Source organism: Pistacia vera, unplaced genomic scaffold (genome assembly GCF_008641045.1).
Source record: "Pistacia vera cultivar Batoury unplaced genomic scaffold, PisVer_v2 Contig36, whole genome shotgun sequence".
Classification (NCBI taxonomy): domain Eukaryota; kingdom Viridiplantae; phylum Streptophyta; class Magnoliopsida; order Sapindales; family Anacardiaceae; genus Pistacia; species Pistacia vera.
The window spans coordinates 185,698-209,359 of NW_022196179.1; the positions used below are offsets into that span (position 1 = coordinate 185,698).

General features: G+C 36.1%; 4 protein-coding genes across 5 annotated transcripts; 2 read left to right on the forward strand and 2 right to left on the reverse strand.

The window, feature by feature from the left end:
* Nucleotides 1-225: 225 nt before the first annotated feature.
* Nucleotides 226-6,072, reverse strand: LOC116139913 (70 kDa peptidyl-prolyl isomerase-like). Of its 2 annotated transcripts, XM_031425554.1 has the most exons (13): nucleotides 5,776-6,072; nucleotides 5,613-5,699; nucleotides 5,257-5,514; nucleotides 5,038-5,118; nucleotides 4,863-4,943; nucleotides 4,113-4,307; nucleotides 3,904-3,993; nucleotides 1,820-1,995; nucleotides 1,513-1,635; nucleotides 1,269-1,415; nucleotides 965-1,092; nucleotides 762-882; nucleotides 226-512 (listed from the first exon to the last, which is right to left on the reverse strand). In XM_031425554.1, exons 1-13 carry the CDS (start codon nucleotides 5,972-5,974, stop codon nucleotides 441-443), a joined length of 1,758 nt encoding a protein of 585 aa, XP_031281414.1. In that variant the 5' UTR covers nucleotides 5,975-6,072; the 3' UTR covers nucleotides 226-440. The 2 variants fall into 2 exon arrangements, with proteins under 2 accessions (XP_031281414.1, XP_031281413.1); XM_031425553.1 differs by lacking the exons at nucleotides 3,904-3,993; nucleotides 4,113-4,307; nucleotides 4,863-4,943; ... (2 more) ...; nucleotides 5,613-5,699; nucleotides 5,776-6,072 and adding exons at nucleotides 2,291-2,380; nucleotides 2,500-2,694.
* Nucleotides 6,073-7,308: 1,236 nt separating this feature from the next.
* Nucleotides 7,309-8,097, reverse strand: LOC116139945. Its single transcript, XM_031425588.1, has one exon. The coding sequence runs from the start codon at nucleotides 7,851-7,853 to the stop codon at nucleotides 7,365-7,367; it is 489 nt and encodes a 162-aa protein (XP_031281448.1). The 5' UTR covers nucleotides 7,854-8,097; the 3' UTR covers nucleotides 7,309-7,364.
* A 1,255-nt stretch (nucleotides 8,098-9,352) lies between these two features.
* LOC116139912 (lecithin-cholesterol acyltransferase-like 1) lies at nucleotides 9,353-11,191 on the forward strand. The gene is made up of 2 exons (XM_031425552.1): nucleotides 9,353-9,854; nucleotides 10,135-11,191. Exons 1-2 carry the CDS (start codon nucleotides 9,475-9,477, stop codon nucleotides 11,036-11,038), a joined length of 1,284 nt encoding a protein of 427 aa, XP_031281412.1. The 5' UTR covers nucleotides 9,353-9,474; the 3' UTR covers nucleotides 11,039-11,191.
* Nucleotides 11,192-20,735: 9,544 nt separating this feature from the next.
* LOC116139974 (U-box domain-containing protein 30-like) lies at nucleotides 20,736-23,551 on the forward strand. The gene has a single exon (XM_031425622.1). It carries the CDS (start codon nucleotides 21,477-21,479, stop codon nucleotides 22,812-22,814), a length of 1,338 nt encoding a protein of 445 aa, XP_031281482.1. The 5' UTR covers nucleotides 20,736-21,476; the 3' UTR covers nucleotides 22,815-23,551.
* The last annotated feature ends 111 nt before the right edge of the window (nucleotides 23,552-23,662 follow it).

The window sequence follows — 23,662 nt, forward strand, 5'->3', positions numbered from 1 at the left end:
CACTTTGATTGTTAAGTTAATATTATCTTATATTACTTGATTATTAGGTTTGATTGTTAAGTAATATACTAAATTCTGATAACCTTCTAAAACTAATAATAATTACTATTAATTATATAGAAGATAATATGATTACTTTAATTTTCTTAGGATAAACATTTCCAGTAATTTTCAAAATAATCTATCTTTCTATTAATACGACGTTTCTAATAATACAACATTCTCTGAACCAAACACACCTTAAAAGGCATCTATACATAGGTTGACGATTCACAAGTTACAAAAATGGTATATGATTAATATTATAACAGTGCTTAGCACGGGGTAAAACAAATCTACAGCCTCTACTTTTCTCTCCTTATTTCGTATTTCAGTAACATTAACATTTAACGTATCCTTCAACAGGAACCCACACAACCATGCCATTGTCAGAAGCTGAACTATCTTATACCTACTTCTTTTCCCATTTCCACTTCCTGCCTCTCATCCCCAGCTGTCTCGACTTTTAATTTCTGCCATTATATTCAAAACAATAAGATCTAAAGTCTAATGAACATTGAAAAATAATCTTAAATATAGAAAGTAATACAAATTTCCTTAGGGTAATAATGGGTAAGCTAAAAATAAATAAAACATGAATAAGGAGAAAATCAAGACACAATTAAAGAACAGGCCTTAACTAATACATGAATGGTGGCTCAGACCTTTTATCTTCAAATATATATATTGAACACTGATCAAAAAAGGGTAACACCAATTACCTTGGTAGCCACAGATGATTCCTTCGTTACACGAGCAAACATGTTTGCATAGAGCTTTGCATCTCTTTTGTTGCTCTCGGTTTGAAGTTGTTTCAAGGTCTTCAGAAGTGACTGCACCTCCCTGAATAAGGAACATGAGAGCACTAACATCTCATAATAAAGTACACAAGGAGAAAACATGGGCTAAAAGAAGTCACCATTACCTGTTCTGAGGATCAGCCTCAATGGCTTTTCTGATGTCCAATTCAGCTGAGATCAGATCAGCAATTTCCATATAGGCTTGTGCTCGCCTATACAGAGCTTTCACATTATGGAATTCATAATCTAGCACCTGTTAGAGATCAAAATTTAGAGCATAAAATGATGTTTTGATTTGCAAAATGACCCTCTGAATATCATCAATAGACATTTTTTGCATAATTTTACAAATTTTATTCTATTTGGGAAGTGGGGGTATCTCAGTTGTTAAACAAAATCATATTTGGTTTTTACCCTTCCGTAACTTACCTTTGAACATAACCTGATTGCTTCTTGGAAATCGTTTAGTTTGAGACTACAAGCTGCACCGTTCAACCAGCAAGAAATTCTCAACGACTTGACAAACTTTTGCTCATCATCCACAAAGGATTCATCTTCACTCACAAAGTCTGCTGCCTGAGGACACAGAGCAAACAGTAAAAACCAAAGTCAAAAGTCCATAAACTTGGACCCCAATGAATTTCAGTTTAAGTAAACTGAAGCATCTAACTACCTTGTCATATTTTTTTCCGGCTCGTTGATACTTCCCTTCTTTAAAAAGCAAATTGCCTTCTTCTTTCTTCCTCCCAGCAACCTCAATTTTCTCCTGATTAGTCATCTCCCATGGTCCTTTTTCCTTTAATCAAAAAAGAAAAGTGGTGGGAAAGCACTCTCCAATTAGAAAACTCAAATATGAATCCCAAATACCTATTGTGAAAGCGCATTAATGTAGAATATGAACTGCAACCATACACTATATAATTACAGTCGCCTATAAAAATATAATGTTAATAATAACAAATAATCACTGCATCTGTTACCTTGATAAAATCTAACATTTCAACATCATAAAATAGCTTTGAATGCGGAGGCACTGTAGCAAGATCCCGCTTTACTTCAACAGTTCCAAAACCATATTCAGGATTTATTGTTAATATTGCTCGTTCACCCTTCTTCATTGATGCTGCTACTCGGTCTAAACCAGCAATAACTTGTTCTATATACAGCAAATAGTGAGGAGTTTATTAGATTTTTGATGATGATTTTACAAATCTATATCATATCATTATGTATATAAAAGAAAAGCCTTCATTTATTAAACAACTATCAAAGTCACTGACTTCTTATATGAATTAATGTCAAATAGCTGTAGTAAATAATGATAGAACTTATACTAGATTAAAATACATTTGTTATCCCTAATTTTTTAGTATAATGTTAAATATACATGACAAGAAAGTGCAAGAATATTAAAAAAAGAAGACAACGTGAGAATAGTGGGGATGCACTACCTTCATCTATTATAAATTCCAGAGGCTGCCCCCCATCAATTCCCTTTTTCTCAAAGATAGTTCCATCTTCTAGCCTAGCCGTGTATCTGACTGCAACATTGAAGAGTTTAAGACAGAATGAACATTGTTTTAATTAGGGTAACTTGAGATGTCATGATTCATACAGCATACTGTTAAGCCCACCATTATTCATACATCAGTTTACTTACTGGTTACAGTAGCACCTTCATCTGCATTGATAGTGCCTTCCCCCTCTCTCAAGATCTTCTTAAATACCTTGGAATCACCATAAACATCAATCACAGGCTTGAAGGACATCAACTCCAGATCAACATGCAGAACAGAACTTGGTGGGATCGTATGGAATCCATCATTAGCATCCCTGCCCTGCTCTCCAAAAGCATCTGCAAATTTTCTAAGATTATTTGCATGAATTTCAAAACAGAGAACAGACTTCTAGTACTAAATCTTATAGTAAATAATCAAAGCTTGATAAGATTCTGGCATAAGTGTCACCAAAGAAATCTTTCCATAACACTTAGGCAAAAGTTAGAATCAATATCAGAAACATGTACACCATAATACTTAAGCACTATTGAACTACACTACAGAGGCCTGCACATCTATTCTTTCTAATCTAAATAATCTCTCAGAAGTGAATCTTCAAGGCTAATTATTCTATGACTACTTTCTCAACTAGGACTTTTCATCATCTCCTACAGCTTACCATTATTCTGCTTCAGTTTCAGGTTGCATTGAACTATTAATGGCACTTCAGTAGGTAAATCTCTGTGGGAGGATCTTACATTTTTCATTAAACTTGTTACCTATCAAGTTCAGAACACCAAATAGAAAAACAGTATATGATGCAAACAAGCATTATTCTCAGCCCAATATCAAGCAAATACAACACGATAAACTCAAACATTTCAACAAAATAACAGTAATCGAAGGCATACNTTAATCAAAAAAGAAAAGTGGTGGGAAAGCACTCTCCAATTAGAAAACTCAAATATGGATCCCAAATACCTATTATGAAAGCGCATTAATGTAGAATATGAACTGCTACCATACACTATATAATTACAGTCGCCTATAAAAATATAATGCTAATAATAGTAAGTAATCACTGCATCTGTTACCTTGATAAGATCTAACATTTCGACATCATAAAATAGCTTTGAATGCGGAGGCACTGTAGCAAGATCCCGCTTTACTTCAACAGTTCCAAAACCATATTCAGGATTTATCGTTAATATTGCTCGTTCACCCTTCTTCATTGTTGCTGCTACTCGGTCTAAACCAGCAATAACTTGTTCTATATACAGCAAATAGTGAGGAGTTTATTAGATTCTAGATTATGATTTTACAAATCTATATCATATCATTATGTATATAAAAGAAAAGCCTTCATTTATTAAACAACTATCAAAGTCACTGACTTCTTATATGAATTAATGTCAAATAGCTGTAGTAAATAATGATAGAACTTATACTAGATTAAAATACATTTTTTATCCCTAATTTTTTAGTATAATGTTAAATATACATGACAAGAAAGTGCAAGACTATTAAAAAAAGAAGACAACGTGAGAATAGTGGGGATGCACTACCTTCATCTATTATAAATTCCAGAGGCTGCCCCCCATCAATTCCCTTTTTCTCAAAGATAGTTCCATCTTCTAGCCTAGCCGTGTATCTGACTGCAACATTGAAGAGTTTAAGACAGAATGAACATTGTTTTAATTAGGGTAACTTGAGATGTCATGATTCATACAGCATACTGTTAAGCCCACCATTATTCATACATCAGTTTACTTACTGGTTACAGTAGCACCTTCATCTGCATTGATAGTGCCTTCCCCCTCTCTCAAGATCTTCTTAAATACCTTGGAATCACCATAAACATCAATCACAGGCTTGAAGGACATCAACTCCAGATCAACATGCAGAACAGAACTTGGTGGGATCGTATGGAATCCATCATTAGCATCCCTGCCCTGCTCTCCAAAAGCATCTGCAAATTTTCTAAGATTATTTGCATGAATTTCAAAACAGAGAACAGACTTCTAGTACTAAATCTTATAGTAAATAATCAAAGCTTGATAAGATTCTGGCATAAGTGTCACCAAAGAAATCTTTCCATAACACTTAGGCAAAAGTTAGAATCAATATCAGAAACATGTACACCATAATACTTAAGCACTATTGAACTACACTACAGAGGCCTGCACATCTATTCTTTCTAATCTAAATAATCTCTCAGAAGTGAATCTTCAAGGCTAATTATTCTATGACTACTTTCTCAACTAGGACTTTTCATCATCTCCTACAGCTTACCATTATTCTGCTTCAGTTTCAGGTTGCATTGAACCATTAATGGCACTTCAGTAGGTAAATCTCTGTGGGAGGATCTTACATTTTTCATTAAACTTGTTACCTATCAAGTTCAGAACACCAAATAGAAAAACAGTATATGATGTAAACAAGCATTATTCTCAACCCAATATCAAGCAAATACAACACGATAAACTCAAACATTTCAACAAAATAACAGTAATGGAAGGCATACATTGAGGCTGAATGATTAATTTGGCCCTCTCTCCCTTTTTCATAGTTAAAATTGCTTTAGCCAAAGCAGGACAAAGATGACCTGAAAAAATGACAACAATTAATAACAAGATTCCAACATTGCTAAATGGTTACAAAAATTCATACACAGAGACCCTATGGTTAGTATAAATTACCGTCTTTCACATAAAACTCAATTCCTTCTTCGGGTGTTTTCGTTATTACAGTGCCATCACCAAGAACAATGTGATACTTCACTACAGTACCAAACAACACCTTCTTAGCAATAAGATTACAAACATAGAAAATTCCACTAACAACTGAAATGGCAATCTTGCCAAAGTAATTAGCATAAGAGGAAGCAAAAATTAACAAAATAAACCGCAATAAAGTACCGAGAACTTCATCCAAGTCACCAGGCAACTCGTTCCTCTTTCCCTTCTCCAAAATTTTCTTGATAATCCCACCATCTTTACTCACATCAACCACTGTTATCCACGAGAGCAGTTCAACTTCGTACAGTACAACCGAATTCGGGGGCACACCTTCACGGCCTCCAACTCCAAAACCTAATTCAGAAGGCAATGTGAACACCGCACATTCCTCCTTCTTCATAGTAGCTATCCCATTATCCAACCCTCTCAACACCTTACCTAAAAATAAATCCAACAACACAGCAATTAAAGTTAAATAAACCAGAAATTAAGCTACTCAATTTAATTAAATAATTATGAAATCACCAAAAACTGACCACTGCCAAGCTTAAAAGTCAATGGCTCATCTATATCTCTTGTAGAATCAAAACTCGTTCCATTAAACAAAGTTCCAACGTAATGAACTGCAATAAATTGAACTATAAATGGGATATAGATATAAAAACAATCTGCGAGTGTATAAAGTTTAAGGAGTGTTACTGGTGACTTCGTCACCGAATTCGGGGGTTTCCCAGCCGACGCCACGTTTGAGGAGCTTCTTTTTTATACCGAAGTTACTGAGCACTCTCTCTTCACCAACTTGCAGAGGTGGAGCTGATTCGATCACCTCACCGGGTTCTTCATCCAAATCATCTTCGTCCTCGACGTACGTAACGTTTGTCCCTTTCTCCGTCACCATTGTCGATTGATTTGATGAAAAACTGTTATTGATGAGAGAGATAGTGAGGTTGTGTACTGTTCTGTGGCGGGAGGGTGACGCATTTCTTTTAGATTATGGTGGTAGCAGTAGCACGGGTCTTGTAAGGGCGTTTTTGGTAGTTTAAATCACCTTCTGGATTGTTCATCAAGCCATAGCCCATTGCAAAGAGTATATGTGGGCCTTAAGGTGGTCACTTTGAAGCCCAGGAATTGAACACTGATTTCAATTTTTCTAAAAAATCGTAAATACATCTTTAAATTGATCAAAGGAATGTATGATGCAAGGATGAAAGAACGTCGTCAAAGAAAAGGTAAACGGAAACTTTATATGTTTCTATAATTTAATTTCATTGAAGACCTCTAAACTTCAACTGGGAAGCAGTTGACTATGAGATAATTAACGAATAAGTCGGTTCAACAATTGAAACCGGCGCCCTTTCTTATTCATTTAAAGTTTCTTTTATTTTATTTTTCTGCTAAAATATTATTCTCACTTACTTCAAAATATATTATTATCAATATTATTTATCATTTATCAAAATATAATTTAACTTCATTGAAGACATTCCAATAGGGGAAGCAGTTGACAATGTGGTAATCAGTGAATAGGTCATTGATTCTGTAGTTAAACAATTGAAACCGGCACCCTTTCTAATTTATTTTAAGTTTCTTTCTCTTGTTTTTTTTTTGCTAAAATATGAGTGGGAATTATTAGTTTAATATTATTATCTTTATTATAATTTTTTTTTTTTTTTAAAATATGAGTGGGAATTATTAGTTTAATATTATTATCTTTATTATAATATTATTGGATTCACACTTATTAAAATTATTGTCAAGATGCTTGCTAGAGTCCATTAATGATCGCATTATCCGAAACATTTCTTTCATAGGAAGGGGGTAGTTGGGCAGTCGCACTCATCTTCAACGCGCATGTATTGAACCGGCTTAATGTCAATTATGCACCACCTAAATTATATGTATTAGGCGGTAAGTATGCCACTAATTAAGTAATGGTTAATCTTAAATTAGGATTCTTAATTTTGCTATTTTAATTTAGTTAGAGTGTTAAAATTAAAACTCCATCAACCATCTTGAGAAGAATTTTAATCCATTTATGATTTTCGTATGCAACTGAAAGATGAAGATATGAGAAAAGAATGGTTATGGCCTTATGGGATAATACTAGTACTATTTTTAAGTGAATTATGCTACGGTTTGATCCTCGTATGTTTCAGAAGAAAAATGTAGCCAATCTCATAATTATAAGGACTAAACTTGAAAAAAGCTTTCTACAAACATACACAGAAGAAATGAAGTAAACCATGATGACAGTCGTCTTTGCATAAACAATTCTCACACCAATAATATTACAGCACTGGACTTCTGTTTGAAACAGCAACGCTTCTGCTTCTTGGGAACTTGTTGTAGTCTGATTTATTACCTTTACCATCAACACTGTCTTCTAAATCACAAGATTTTTCCTCCTCAATTCTTCCCATAAATTTCATCCCAACACTGCTACTCTTGGGGAATTCTTTAGATCTATTAGCGGCTGACTGCATTAAATGTTGGTGTATCAACAAGTCCACTTCATTTCTGTGGCCCATGCTCCGCACAGAAGCGGCTCTGATAAGCTCACTATAATCTTCGCTAGCGTTAGACCTTGATGCGCCAACACTAAAGCTCTTGGGCAATGAAGGGAATTGCCCGCCTTGAAAGCTCATGCCGTTGCCGTAATTTCCCTTTGCTGCATATTCTGTCAAACTCCGAACATAGAAATCTCTAGCTTTGCCTAAAACTCTGAAGGGCATTCTAATGAACCGCATGAACTTGCTTTGGTTGTGTTTGCCTTTCATATTGCACTTCTTATTTGTTTCAACGATAAGAAGAAAACATAAAAAAGAAAGATTGATGACAAGAAAACAAACAACAGGCTTTGAATTAAATGATAGAAAGATCGAGTGTAAAGAAAAGAAATTGGGGTTTTGTGGAAGAGGCAGTTGGGAGAGGTTTGGTTTTGTAGAGAGTAATTAAGAAGCTGCAAAGTGGTTGCGTGGAAGGTATGAAGACAGATAAAGTGGGTTACGACTTACGACCTTCTCAAATGATAGCCCGCAGGAATAGAAAAAAGTTATTTTCTATTAGAGATAAGAACGACATGTAGAGTTGTACTATATATATTTAAATCAAAAAGCAGGCTCAAATTCAAAGACTGGAAATCGTTGACCCGAGCTATAATTATGATGTATAACCAAAAAAGCAATTCAAGCCCATAGTATTCCACTGAACTCAACTGTGATGATTTTTCTGGATAATCATTATAATTATAACCATAATATAATTATTATAATTTCAATTGGTGAAACAGCATTTAAGTAACCTTAATGGCTATGTGGTCCAATCTGGGAATTCTGACCCCTCGGATGTAGGTATTAGGTCCGAGCATGGTGTAAATAAATATCATAAGAATTTTAGAGTTAGTTGACATTTGAAATACTGCTACTCCTGATCATGACTTTTTCAAAAATAATTGTTAAAGCATTATCTTAGAAATCAATGTAAATTAAGGTAAAAGAAACGGTACGTTATCAATAATAAATGACTAAAATTTTTGAACCGGTATTATTGGATGAGTAATTCTAAAGAATACAATCATCTGTATGGTGACATTTTCAAAGATGATGTTTTACGGTGAAACAAAGATATTGGTAACCTTACCGATCTCTATAAAATCAACATTATTATTATTATTTTTTTTTTTTAATTCTTGGAGGCGCCCCTTGTATCATGAATGGAGTTTAGGGGAACAAACCATCAAATCACTGCACTGTATCAGTTATTGGTGGTGGTGGCAAATGGCAACATAATAATTTTAGTAACATTTATAGTCATCAGACGTCATATTTTTGTAAAAAGCCATCAAATCACTGCACTGTATCTTGGACCTTTATTATTATTTTGAAATGTCTTTATCTTCAAACATACTCACTGACTTTTTAAAATGCCAGCACATATTCTACAAGCACCCAGGACACTCCAAAGTCCAATCTACATAACATTCGTCCTATACTCATATTAAATTTAAACATTAAAATCCCATACTTGTGTGTTATGATAGCAAAGTCACACCAAACAATTCCGCTTGGCAATAATTAAGTAACAAAGAACTTGCCACAGTCCTCCCCTAAACGAGGCCCGGATGATTTGATTACCGATGGATGTACTATTCAGGCCCAAAATTGGTTTTATTTTGTACGGGCTTGCTCTGATCTTACATTCTTAATCCCATATTGGGCCCTCATGCAACTCAAACAATAACACTGGATTGACAACTGAACACATTTTCCAATCTCCACCACACGATTCTTGTAGGGGACATAACGAAGGCAGGACGTTATTGTAGTCTGCAGATCCCGTTCTTTGCCCGTCCTTTCTTTTTTTCTCTTTATCTTGATCAATAGATAAGGAAGATAAGGGATGAAAGGATTGGGTTTGGAGGTAGGCGCATTAATAATTGTGATGCTTTGCATGTGTCAAGCAACCAGCAACCTCCATCCTCTGATCTTGGTACCCGGAAATGGTGGTAACCAACTAGAAGCACGGCTAACCAGTGACTACAAGCCTTCAAGCCTCTTGTGTAATCGTTGGTACCCAACTTCCAGGGACAAGAACGGGTGGTTCAGGCTATGGTTCGACCTCAGTGTTCTATTTGCTCCATTCACCAAGTGCTTTGCCGAGCGCATGATGCTCTACTATGACCTTGATTTGGATGACTTTTATAATGCTCCTGGTGTTGAAACTAAAGCCCCTCACTTCGGTTCCACTCAGTCTCTCCTCTACCTCGATCCTAATCTCAAGTAAATTCTTGTGCACTGTTTTATTTTAAATATGCCCCCTGTGTCTCGTTTGATTTAATTTAAGTGGTACACGACCGTGCAATTAAGGTTCTTGAAGATGAAAATTCAACATTTTTCTTGATATGGTTACAAATACGTTGTAGCATTTTTCCTAATGAACTGTCAAATTTTAGATTTGGCGGAAACTTTTATTCCAGTAATAAATTGATTATCGGTCTTGCATAATTTTTGAATGAGCTCAGTCCTTTTTAAGCTTCAACTTGCAATGCTAAATGTACAGGCACGTTACATCATACATGGCACCTCTAGTGGAATCTCTGGAACGAATAGGCTATGTTTCTGGTGACAACCTCTTTGGAGCTCCCTACGATTTTCGATATGGATTAGCAGCAGCAGGTCATCCAACCCATGTTGGCTCCAAATTTCTGCAAGACCTAAAAGCCTTAATCGAAAAAGCAAGCACTTCTAATGGTGGAAAACCAGTAATACTTCTCTCCCACAGCTTAGGAGGGCTTTTTGTCTTACAACTTCTCAACAGAAACCCACTGTCTTGGCGCAAAAAATTTATCAAACACTTTGTTGCACTTTCTGCACCATGGGGTGGCACTGCGGAACAAATGCTCACTTTTGCTTCTGGGAATACGCTTGGGGTGCCGCTTGTTGATCCATTGCTGGTGAGACAGGAGCAGAGGAGCTCTGAAAGCAACCTGTGGCTTTTGCCTAGTTCGAAAATATTTGGGTGGCAAAATCCACTAGTTATCACCCCAAATGCTACTTATTCAGCTGATGATATCCCAAAATTTCTTAATGACATTGGATTTCCACAAGGGGTTTATCCTTTTGAGACACGTATTTTACCTTTGATGGAAGAGTTAATTGCGCCTGAGGTGCCGATGACATGCATTATTGGAAGCGGTGTAAGAACCGCAGAGAAACTGTTCTATAAAACAAGTGATTTCGATGAGCGGCCGCATGTTGTTTATGGGGATGGGGACGGGACAGTGAATATGGTTAGTTTGTTGGCTCTTGAGTCGCTATGGGCTGATAAGAAAAATCAATCCCTTAAGGTAATTAGAATTAATGATGTTTCGCATGCATCAATTCTCAAAAATCATATTGCCCTTCGAGAAATAATAGGTGAGATTTCTGAAATTAATTCTCAAATTAGGAGTAATGTTATGTAGAAAACATATAACTGGATACAAACGCCATTAAAAACATCTCAAGGACTATTTGTTTAGATCCGGCTGTCTTTGCCTTGGTTTGACTGATGTTGTTATTTCTTATTTAAATGATGATCTTAATCCTTAAATGTATCATGAGTTGTATAAAAGAAACCTTTTGTCAAATAATTGATGTTATACAGATTAATGTTTTAATAACCGATCCGGGGTGAAATCCGATAAAGTGGCCAAATGGGCATGTAGCATGTTTCCGGCATTGACAACACTCTCTATCACCATGAAAACACTCCCTTTAACCTCTTGACCAAAACCCACCTTACCCTTCACTCACCCTACCAATCGTTGACGATTTTTGCCTTTTTCGGTCGTTTCACTCATTGTAAATCACTTGGTTGCCATCTTTCAACTCACAAGCACTTCCTTTCTAAAACTCCCAACAGCCTCATCATCGTTTACTTGCCGATTGCCGCCCTCCTTTCTAGGGTTTGCTTATTCGGGTTTTAAATAGTGGAAATGGGTGACCTAGCCTCGTGAAGGTCCTGGGTCCTGGCTAGACCGATTAAATCGACCGGGTAGTCGGGTTTTAAAACAATAATACAGATCATCTATAAATCTTAGTATATAATGAAATGATGAAGCTTTGAATGACATCAGGAATCATCACAACAAAAGGTAAGGAATTCTGCAAATCTCCTTGATTGAAAGAAATCTGATGTTGAGTGCGGACATCTGATGTTATCATCACCTTTGCCGTACAAACATGAATTGCTTTAAAGTAACATGAAGCTAATGTATGCCTGTTATCAACTGTAATTTAATTGTATTTATAGATGAAGTAATTAAACAAACTATAATACAAATCTTCATAAACATGATCCTAAATTGTACTTCCAAACATGACACAGCATATGAAATGGCAGTGAACATGGTTAGCTTTTTGGCACTTGAATCGGTATGGCCTGTGGACCCAGAAATCTTCCCTACTTAAATTAACTGGGATTAATGTGGTTTATTAGCATTAACCTTGATAAAGCCCCATATTGAGCCCCCATTCCCAGTTCTGCAGGGTAACACTCTGAATCTTGAAGTATCGTACTAATATTTAAGATTCTAATCTAAAAGGAGGATCTGTAAAGAGCGTTCAATGTTCATATGGCTCTTAATATACTATACGCTCATCCCAATCGTAGTCAAACCAAGTGATTAAAAAAAGGGATTAGATTAAAGAAATAAAGAATTAGAGAAGCCAGGAGCAAAAGAGGCAGCAGTTCACTGTTCCTACCACCGCGTGTCAATCTTCTGCTGGTCAAAAAAAGCAAACAAAGTGCACGAGGGGGCATGGAATGGAATGGATCAAAGTGGTCAAAACGGAGACTGGTCAATGCTTAGCTGGCATTTTATAAAAGGCACGATATAAGTGGGCCCACCACACGAGCCTTCCGGTTCAATTAATTCTCTTTTGATTGGACATCTATTTTCTTTCTTGTAGTATTTTTATAGAAAGTAAGAAAAGGTTCGGCTTTTAACACAGAGTTATTCAAATATGATTTTGAGTAAAGATGTAGCCTATGTTAGGTACACGTCAGGAGGAAGCTTTTGATTGTTGGGTCCAAGTCCAACCCACTGTGTGCCACAATATTCCAATTCGTTTAATTTATATAGCGAGTAAACAACATTTTCCCACCCAAAGTTTGGCAAAAAACTCAGGTTCTATTTATTTCAGATTCCAACCTTGAGTAATACTATATTAACAATACTTTCTCATAAACTTTCTCTTATAACTCTGATGTAACAGTTCGTAATTAATTAGTGGGACCTATGCATGACACATGTGAGACTCATTGTGAACTAATCAATTACGAATTGTTACGTCAGGGTTGTGAGTTAAAGTTTGTGAGAGAGGGTTGTTGATATAGTATTATTTCCACCCTTAAAGTAACAAATTTTTAGGTTATAGAGGCTATAATTATCATAATGCCCTTAACAAATAAATTAATAAATTATGTTTTAACCCCTAAATTAGTATAATTATAAAATTAACCATTTTATTTTCAAATTACTTCAATAACACCCTCGGTGACTGTGCACCTTCTTAATTTTTGCCCATCTGGGCTGTTTCCAACGACGTTGAACCCCTTGGCCACCTCCATCACCTTCCCCATAGTCTGTCATCCAAAACCCCTCTGGTTCTTGACTCATTGGCCCCTCTGATCACCAGCGTTGTTAGGTTTAGGGTTTTGCTATTCTTCGTCAAATTCTGACAGTAAAAATCCAATTGGACACCACCACTGCAACCACCGTCTCCAACTTTACAAAACCTCTATGTCCCCACCAACCATTTAGTCGTTGTTCGCCGACTGATAGGTTTGTGTTCATCGCGTTTTTGGAAGCTATCGTGGCTGGCAAATGGTGAGCTATCATGGCCGAGAAGGTTAAGGGTTTTGTAAGGGGGATGCGAGGAGTCAAATGGTGGTGGTGGTTAGGGTTGTTGCTGCTCAAAACGGTTGAAAACTGGCAAAAAATAGTTGCATGTCTCGGCTGCCATGGTCGGCGATTGGTTAGTGATGAGGGGTTGTGAAGGGTAAGGTTTTGTAAAGGGGAGGATGAAGGTTCGAATGGTGGTGACAAGGGTGATTTTGGATAGAAGAATCGTCGAAAAAATGTGAAAAACGTCGGGGGCAACATCTGTTAACGTGTGCCAAAGCACTGTTAGAGGCGGCGATCTGCTCACGTCTGTCGCCTACTGTAAAATGACCAATTTATCCCTATACCGTTATATCAAACAATTTTCCATCACTTTAAAGGTAAGAATCTGAAATAAATGTAACCACGTATACCAACTTGGGATTTCGCCAAACCTCAGGTGGGAATATGTCGTTTACTCTTATATAGTAGAAACTAACATGTTATTAGAAAAGCCAAATTTCAAAAGCACAAGAAGTCATACTGCTTTTTTTGAATAATGCAATTTCTTTGTTCAAATGTTGCATTAGTGACTACTAAGGAACTTGCATGATTTCTGCATAACCTGCAACATAACCTGCAATACTAGTTTATTGGAAGTATGCATTTAACCTCCTGTGTCAACTACTTGTGTGTTTGTGTTGGGTATTAGACCATTAAAAAATACAAGTTTAACATAAAATACATAGAAAAATGCATGTAGAAAGTTAATTCAATCAAATACTTAATAAATGCAGGGATCGAAAATTGCATATGTACAGAGATCACCATAAAAAAGTAATATTGAAGATTGAAGAATGCCTCTTTGATGATTTTTGTATAGTGCAGGGAAAACTGAATACATAAGACAGAGATTCCAACTGATTTTTTTTGCAAGATGTTGTGTTGTGTGCTGTGCAGGAAACGAATATAAATTTGATGGTGTGTTAAACCTGATCGAATAGGAAAGAACATAAAAATATTTTTACATACAGAAGTGATGCTTGTAAAATAAGAAGACCTTTTTGTTGATACTTGATTTTGACATCAACGACTTCGCATGTGCAAAGTGTTAAGAGATTCTTAAAAATTACACAGGAAATGATTATAAGAGGTGATTATGGTATTGTTTTCACAGTAGCATGCAAAGACATAAAAATATAAATGAGACAAGTAAGGTTTTTATAGTGGTTAAGATGCTTAAAGCAAATCCTATATCTACTGTTTTCTTTTATATGAGTGTGTTCCTGGTCGTGAGATAAGATTACAATCGGTCGCGAATTGTGATCTAGTGTTACAAGTGCTTGGTGTTCTTAGAAGCTGTCAAATCAGTCTATTTCTCGTAGTATGTCTTTGCTATTTTCCTTGTTAAATTCAAGGGGTCTGATCCCCATTTTATAAGTGGAAGCTGTCTATTTATACCTGTTGTGCTTAAGATAATGATTACAATTCTGCAAGTGGGTTGGTGCAGTACAAATCTCTCTTGTCTTCCCATTGGTTGAGAACTTAAAGAATATCGTTAAATTAAATGGGGTTTGGACTAGGGGTGGGAGAAATAATCTGGAAACCGAACTGAACCGAAAATCGATCCGAAACTGAACCTAAAATTAGGTTTTTTTTACAAACCAGTTTGGTTTTTGGTTTGAGAAATATCTCAAACCAGTTAATCGGACCGGTTTTGAAAACCGGTTATACCCTAAGTATATAAGCAAGCCTTTATTTATTTTTCAATATTCTCTACTTCTCTATTTCTCTTCTCCACCTCCAAGCTCGAATCTCCACAGTGCGCACTCTGCATAGCAAACTCCACTCACTCCACTCCACTCCACTCCATTCCATCTTCAATTCTTCATTTCTTTGCACTTCGCCTGTTCGCCAACACCCTACAGCTCCAACCATAGTGAGTTGACAATCCCACACATATCCACTCCAACAACACCATTTAGCATCCATTTCGCCGACACCCACTCACCCAACAGCACCATTCAGCACAACAACCACCCACTCACAGGTAACGAGCTGACGACAACAGTCCACATTTGTTGCGTTGTAGTTCACATCAACCCCCACTCACCCACAATCCACAACATCGCCACAACAACCACCCACATATTACAGTCCACAACCGTTGCTCTATGACTGCAATCCTCAACCAGGAACAGTGACAACGTCACGACAGTCAAGAGTCGACCACTATAGCTCTAGTTTCCACTGCCGTTCAGATCTGCGACTACAATCCTCAAGCTGCTCCACTGCTCCGCCATTAGCATCTTCTAATTCAGCAACAGATCTGGTGAATATTTAGACATTTTATAGAACTATTTAAATTTTGTTTGAGTATGCAATGTTTTACTGCTTTCGAAATTTTCAATTTGTATGGAACTTCTTCAGTTTATTTTGGGTATGTTTTTGGTTCTGGATACAAAAAGCTAGGTTAGAAACAATGAAATTTATGTGGTGTATTGACAAGGATTATTAATCTTTATCCTTCTTGATATGGGTCTGCTTTTTAGGGCTTGATTATTGTCATTTTTTTATTTTTTTTTGGGTCAGGATCCAATGATCCTTGTCATTTTTAAGTTGTGTAAGAGAAGTTCATACACCTAGAGTCATTCTAATCATGAGAGGGGGTAGTTTATCTTCTAGTTGTTAAGTTTGATAGTTGAACTCCATGGATATTTTGAATGAGGAGCTAGCTTTTCCTCTGGTTGATTTAGAGCATCTGCTTTCTGCAGAAAGTTCTTCCTCGCCATTTCTCATCCTGCATTCTCATGTTGGGTAACCCAATTCCATTTGCATGTGAATTATGGGCATCATAGCAATATGAATTGTTTAAACTTGGTTGATATTAATCCTCAAATCTCCATCCATTTACTTGCTCACCCCACCCCTTGCTGAAAATTCTTCTTATGTTTCCTGATAATGACACCTCATCTTTGTAGCTTTTCCTAAGTGACCCTGATGCTTATTTTCTCGTCCCCAAAACCATCAGACATTGGTTAGGTCTTGAAGAGTAAAAATGTCATTACATTTTTTAATATTTCAGAAACTCTTGATTTTCACTTTCCTCTCACTGTAGTATAGTTATCATCCGAATAAAGTTATTTTTACCTTCAAAAACTGTAGTTATCATCTTCAATTTTTAAATAACCAGATAAATGGAACTCCAATTTTTAAATATGAAACTTTTACATTTTAAGTGTTCTATTTGTAGTAAAAAGTCTAATAATTTATACATTTAAAATTACCAAAAAAGAAAAAGGTTTAATTAATTTAAGAAACATAATTTTGAGATATGGAGTAATGTAGTAAAGTAGTCAAATTTGCATTCTCGTATTGAGTGACTGTATGGGGCATACATTATATTGAAATTGTGCAAATTGAATTGAATTTGTGTTGGATTTGGATTTGGATGGACCTATGACTATGTGTAAATTGGTGGCCTTATGTTTTATTATTAATTGATGGATGTCTTTATAATTTACATGTCCAAAATTTTTTCTTTTACTTTTAGTTATTGTCAATAAATAAAAGAATATTATTTATATAGATGTCTTATTTACTTAATGCATATTTTTATTTGATGAAATTGTAGATGTCATCGGCCACTGACAATACTTGTGAGACACCGACAAGTATGACTCCAACTCCAAATTTCATGCCACCACCAGCACCTTTAGCCCCCAAACGTGCAAGGGATACAAGTATTAGGAAGAATAGTTCTTAAATGTGGGATCACTTTGTTAAGAGCTATTGTGAGAATAAGGATGATTTGACTGCGACATGCAGTTACTGTGGGAGTGTTCTAGCATGTCTGAGTAAGAGTGGTATGAGTTGTCTACGTAACCACTTAAATAGATACAAAAAGTATCCTCCAAATGTGGCAGAAAGGAGACATAAAACCCTAATTTTTCAACAAGGATCACGTGATCTCTCAAGCAGCATTGCCCTCTCCGCACAATCTTCATTGGTGTCATGGAAATATGATCCAAATATGATTAGAGAGTCTATAGCAAAAATGATAATTGTTGATGAGTTACCTTTTAGTTTTGTGGAGCGTGAGGGGTTCTGCAACGTGATGAATGTGACACAACCTAGGTTTCAAGTACCTTGCCAGAGAACCGTGACTAAAGATTGTTTCAAAATGTATATTGGAGAGTGCCAAAAGTTAAAGAAGTTTTTTCAGTAAGTTTTCGCATAGAGTTTGTCTGACAACTGATACACGGACAAGCATTCAGAACCTTAATTATATGTGCCTTACTGCGCATTTCATTGATGATCATTGGCAACTACAGAAAAGAATTTTAATTTTCTGTCCAATCACTAGTCATAAAGGTATAACGATTGGCAAGACAGTTAAGAGGTGTTTGCTTGATTGGGGTATTTATAAGGTATTCACAATCACAGTAGACAATGCTAGTTTCAATGATGTTGGGGTAATCTATCTCAACACTAGACTAGCAAGTTAGAAGGGAAGTGTATTGGATGCTGATTTTCTACATATGAGATGTTGTGCACATATTTTGAGTTTAATTGTGAAAGAAGGGTTAAAGGAAATGGATGACTCCATATTTAAAACACGTTCAACAGTGAGGTATGTAAGGTCTTCTACAGCAATGTTACAAAGATTTAAGGGGTGTGTGGAGAAAGAAAAAATCGTAAGTAAAAGTCATTTGGTTCTTGATGTAGAAACCTGGTGGAACTCTACATATTTGATGTTGGAAGCGGCATTAAAATTTCAGAAAGCTTTTGAGTTATTGGCATTGGAAGATAGTAAGTATGCAGATGAGCTTACTAGTGGTGATAGGTCACGAGGTTTGCTTATGAGTACTGATTGGGAGTATGCTCACTACTTGTTACCTTTCTTGAAAGTATTTTACGATGCTACTCTATGCGTCTCTGGGTCTCTTTATGTTACTGGTAATGCATACATGTGAGAGATTTTCGGTGTTGGGTTGAAGATTTCAACATGGTGTAAATGTCCTGATCTTGGCTTATGTAATATGACTACACGAATAAAAGTAAATTTTGATAAGTATTTGTCAAATGTTGATAATATCAACATTATGTTATTTATTGCAGAGGTACTGGATCCTAGGCACAAATTGGAATATGAAGACTGGGTAGTTAATGAGGCCTATGATGTTGTTGTAGCTGACAAGTTGATGAGAAAAGTGAAGGAAGCTTTGTTGTCTTTATTTGAGCAATACAATTTGCTTATGGTGGATGACAATGAGCAGTCAAGTAAGAAATCTCAAGTTTCAATTGACATTGATGTGCATGATGCAAATGTTGATAATGAGGACTTCATGGGGGTTATGTATAATGAGAAAAAGGCTGCAAAAAAAGCTGTTGAGCATAAAACGGAGTTGGATAAGTATTTAGTGGATGATTGTGAGGATGACAACGACAAAATTTTTGATATCTTGAATTGGTGGAAGACTAATTCAACAAAATATGTTATACTCTCTATGATAACACGAGGTGTGTTGGCTATGCCTGTTTCAACGGTTGCATCTGAGTCGACTTTTAGTACAGTGGGTCGTGTATTAGATCCATTTCATAGCTCCCTTACTATTAAGATGGTAGAGACTCTTATCTGTACATAGGATTGGATTAGGAATACGTGTGGACCATTGACCATTGAGGAAAGCTTGGAGGAATTATCTAAAATTGAGTCAGGTGACATTTTTTGTTAACTTTCAATTATAATTATATATTTTCCATCATTATGATTTAAGGGTTTTTCTCTTCGGAAGTGGAAAATAGTCTAACTCATCTTGATGATTTAAGGGTATTTCAAATTTCTAATATATGAGATATACTATCATTGATTATTAAATGGTTTAGGGTTTGGTTGGTTATGTTGGCTAAATTTTTTGAACAGTTGTTGTGTTTATTTGTTGTGAACTGATTTTTAATAATTGATTATGTTTAAAAGCGGAAAGTAGTATAACTCATCTTGATGATTGTTATGTTTATTTGTTTTAAATTTTTTGAACTACTTTATGTAGTTAAAACTTATAAGGGAATTAAGAAGGGAGACAAGCTCCACGTCTCCACCTGTTTTGCACCACCCTTTGCATTGATATTATTTTATGGACCACCTTTTGCATTGATATTATTCAGTAGACCATATTTTGCATTGAATTTATATTTTTTGAGAGTTGCTAACTGTAAGTTTATTTATTGCACAAGTAGATGCAGATGCAGATGCAGGCATGGAGATATGAATTTTGAGGAAGACTCTTTTTATTCAGTAGCACTATAGTAGATCGAAGAAGTTTGGACTTCGACTTTGGAGATCTGAATTTTGAAGAAGACTCTTTTTATTTGCAAATATTTTTTAGTTTTTAATTGTGCCAATGTTTTTATTAATGATATTGAGTACTGTGTAATTGAATTCTTTATGTTTTTATTTCATATTCTGGATTCAGTATTTACAAATAGGTAATTTAATGTATTTGTCACACAAAGAATACAACAATAATACCCAAATAAAAGAGAAAAACATCATGAAATTATATATAAAATAATAAATATTTGAATTTAGGGACTTAAATATAAAAATTAAAGAATTTTAGGGGTTAATTTGAAAACCAGTTAACCGAACTGAATATTTGGTTCGGTTTACAATCGGTTTATAACTGAAATCAGTTCGATTTTAGTTTGCATTTTGGCTAAATCGAATAACTGGTTTGGTTTTTGGTTTACCTAATCCAGTTCGGTTAACCAAATTATCTTATCCCTAGTTTAGATCAAATTCATTAGCATGTAAATACTTGAGTCAACTAGGTTGTTGGCAATTATATCTTTTTATCTTTGACGATGTGACAAATCCTCATCGATGTGAAGTTTTTTTAAGCTTTGACTGATACTTGGTGACATCAGCTTAAATCAGCCCAGATTGTAGGCATAACACCTTTAAACATGTATCTACAGACTTGTCGTGACCATCTGACAAAATTTCAATTGATATTAGGAAAGAGCGAGGATGCCATCTCAATTCTCAAGGATTGTGCTATGCAATGTAATTATTCCCCTGGTAATTACGCTTCCGTCTTTTTGACTACTGACTGAGGGTGCGTCTTTAAGTCTCTAGATTATCTCTCTATCTAAGGGACCAGAACTCCTAGAAATTTGAGAGACTACTTTTTCTTAGATTTTCCCTCAAAAGAAGTTTTCAATAGCGTAAAAAACCGGATACAACGGTGACTGAGTCACGACACTGCACGTGTGGTGCACAATTGCCTAGATTTGAATTACTGGCTATGGCCAGTCACTCTTAGTAATATTGTTTTTTATTTTTCGAAGAAAAATTAGAACTTAAAAAAAAAAACCTTGCCCCAAAAGAAGATGAGTGAAGAGACCAGGAGTAGATAGCTTTCTTTCTTTTCTTCTACTGCTCTCTTCTTCTGTCAATAACTAGGTATGGTTCTCAGTCTTCCCATTCTTTCTTGTCTTGTCTTTTATTTTTCGTAATTTAATTTTCTTATTCTAGTATTATTTGGTGAGTTGATATGTGGTGGGAGATGGCCAGATGGGTACTTGTTACTGTTGATGTGTGAGTGGAATTTATCTTTTTTGTTCTCTACGCTTTATTGCTTGATCTGGGTTGATGATTTCAACCTTTTTTTGAGCTTGAAGAGGAAGAGAATCAAGTATAGCTTTGGTATTAGAGAAGATTACATCTCCATCATGTCTTTTTGACGATGATGATGAATAATGTTACTCTTTTGACCAGAGAAATAGATCATATAAAGAGCCAAAAAGCAATGAATGGAGAAAAGATGTTCCCTTTGATAGGCATTATTGTTTCCTATTGTCAATGAAAGATAAAGAAAGAGAACTCTTCCTATCTCCTTTTCTTCTCTCTTTTCCTTTCCCACGGGCCACGGCTACTTGTTCAGTAGTTGTCTCTTGCTTCCTTCGAAATCTCTTAAGAAGTCTTTATTAAAAACTCTCTCCTGTATTACCTTGCTACAGTATTAAAAAAATGCCCATGTATGAATCAACTAAGCTTGATGTGAGTGGTGGTGGTGGTGGTGGGCAAGTTCTAGATCTAGAAACTGCCGTGAAAGATGGCATTTTAGGCGGTGACGTCAGTGGTCCAGTTTATACTGGTGTTGCAGACAAACTGGATCTGAAGATAATGATACAAGAGCTGGAATCAATTGATGTGCCACCCGTGTTTATTTGCCCAATCTCGTTAGAGCCAATGCAGGAGCCGGTGACTCTCTGCACCGGCCAGACATACGAGCGATCTAACATTTTGAAATGGTTCTCTCTCGGCCGTTACACTTGCCCTACTACGATGCAAGAACTCTGGGACGATTCCGTCACTCCTAACAAGACTCTTCAGCAGCTCATTTACTCCTGGTTCTCCCGCAAATATGCTGCCATGAAGAAGAAATCGGAGGATGTGCATGGAAGGTCTATTGAGATTTTGGAGAGTTTAAAGAAGGTTAAAGGTCAAGCTAGAGTTCAAGCTCTTAAAGAGCTTAGGAAGCTTGTGAGTAGTCATTCTACAGCTAAAAAGGCAGTCGTTGGTAATAATGGTGTTGGTTTGATTTCTCTTTTGTTGGGTCCTTTCACTACTCATGCTGTTGGGTCAGAAGCAATTGGGATTCTGGTCAACTTGGACCTTGATCTGGAATCAAAGAAGAATTTGATGCAGCCGGCAAAGATTTCGTTAATGGTGGATATGCTAAATGAAGGAACTATTGAGACGAAGGTCAATTGCACAAGTTTAATCGAAATTCTAATGGAAGCCGATTTAGGGTCTGAGAAGGTATCTAGCTTGAGTCTTTTGGTTGGTTTGTTGAGATTAGTGAAGGATAAGAGGCATAAAATTGGGGTATTTGCCGGACTGGGCTTGCTGAAGACAATATGTTCGCATGAGGCCGCTAGGAACTCGCTTGTCAGCATTGGAGCAGTTCCTCAATTAGTGGAGATATTGCCTAGTTTGAGTAATGATTGTCTGGAGTTAGCACTTCATGTACTGGAGGTTGTGTCAACAGTTCATGAGGGAAGATTGGCTTTGAAAAATTGTCCTCATACAATACCAAATGTTGTGAAGTTGTTGATGAGGGTTTCCGAGAGTTGTACTCAGTTTGCCTTGTCGATATTATGGGCAGTTTGCAAGCTTGCACCAGATGAATGTGCTCCACTTGCTGTGGATGCAGGTTTGGCAGCCAAGCTACTTCTGGTAATACAGAGTGGTTGCAGTCCTGTATTGAAGCAGCAGTCAGCTGAGCTTTTGAAATTGTGTAGTCTAAATTACTCGGCTTCTATATTCCTTTCAAAGTGTAAGCTTACGAGAACCATACAGTGAAGGAAATTGGCAGAATCTTAACATACACATCGCTTTTTTCTGTACTTAACGGACGAAGGTGGTTCTGGGATTGAACAGGGCTGTACTTAATGGAGGAAGGTGGTTCTGGGATTGAACAGGGTTGGAAACTGATCTCGCTGGGGTTCTTGAGGTACTCTTATGCTCCTTTGTATACCAAGATGTTCAGTTTTTACAGTTGATATCACATGGAGAAGCATCATAATGTGGATTTCTCATTAGCTAATTGCATGTTAGTTGCAATTCATTAATCCGCTGTCTATAACAAAATATCTAGGTTAAGATTTAGGTCAAGTGGTAACTTAACAACCTGACATTTTTACCCAAGTTTTCCAATAATCCCTAAACAGAATGGTGTAAGTATGTCTCCATTGAGTGGAATAGAGGTTGGGCTTGTAAATGCAGGGAAGAGTAATCCTCTGTGCACATGTTTTCATTTGTAATTGCTCTGTAATATTGATCCTTAAATTTTCATCACTTGTTTTTCAAAGGGAATTGTGGTGTTCACAGAGGGGTGTTTTTGAGTCTCGACTAGTGTATAGTTTGTAGATCTTTTGGATTTTGGATGTAAACTTTTGTACAAGGAAAGGAACACCCTTCTGTATTTTGACTAGATATGTTAACAAATAACAACATCTAGTGATCTGCTGACTGAAATCTTTCAAGTCTGAAACTAGTGCTCGGTAGAACTTTATCTGTTTAATTTCACCTCTCATTTGTGATGTCTCTTGGTAACATCAAGGAAATGATTGAGATTTGAGACTGCTGAATGTAGTAATTTCCGAAATTGCTCAGCATTTGTAATAGCTCCAATACCAAAGAGCAACAGT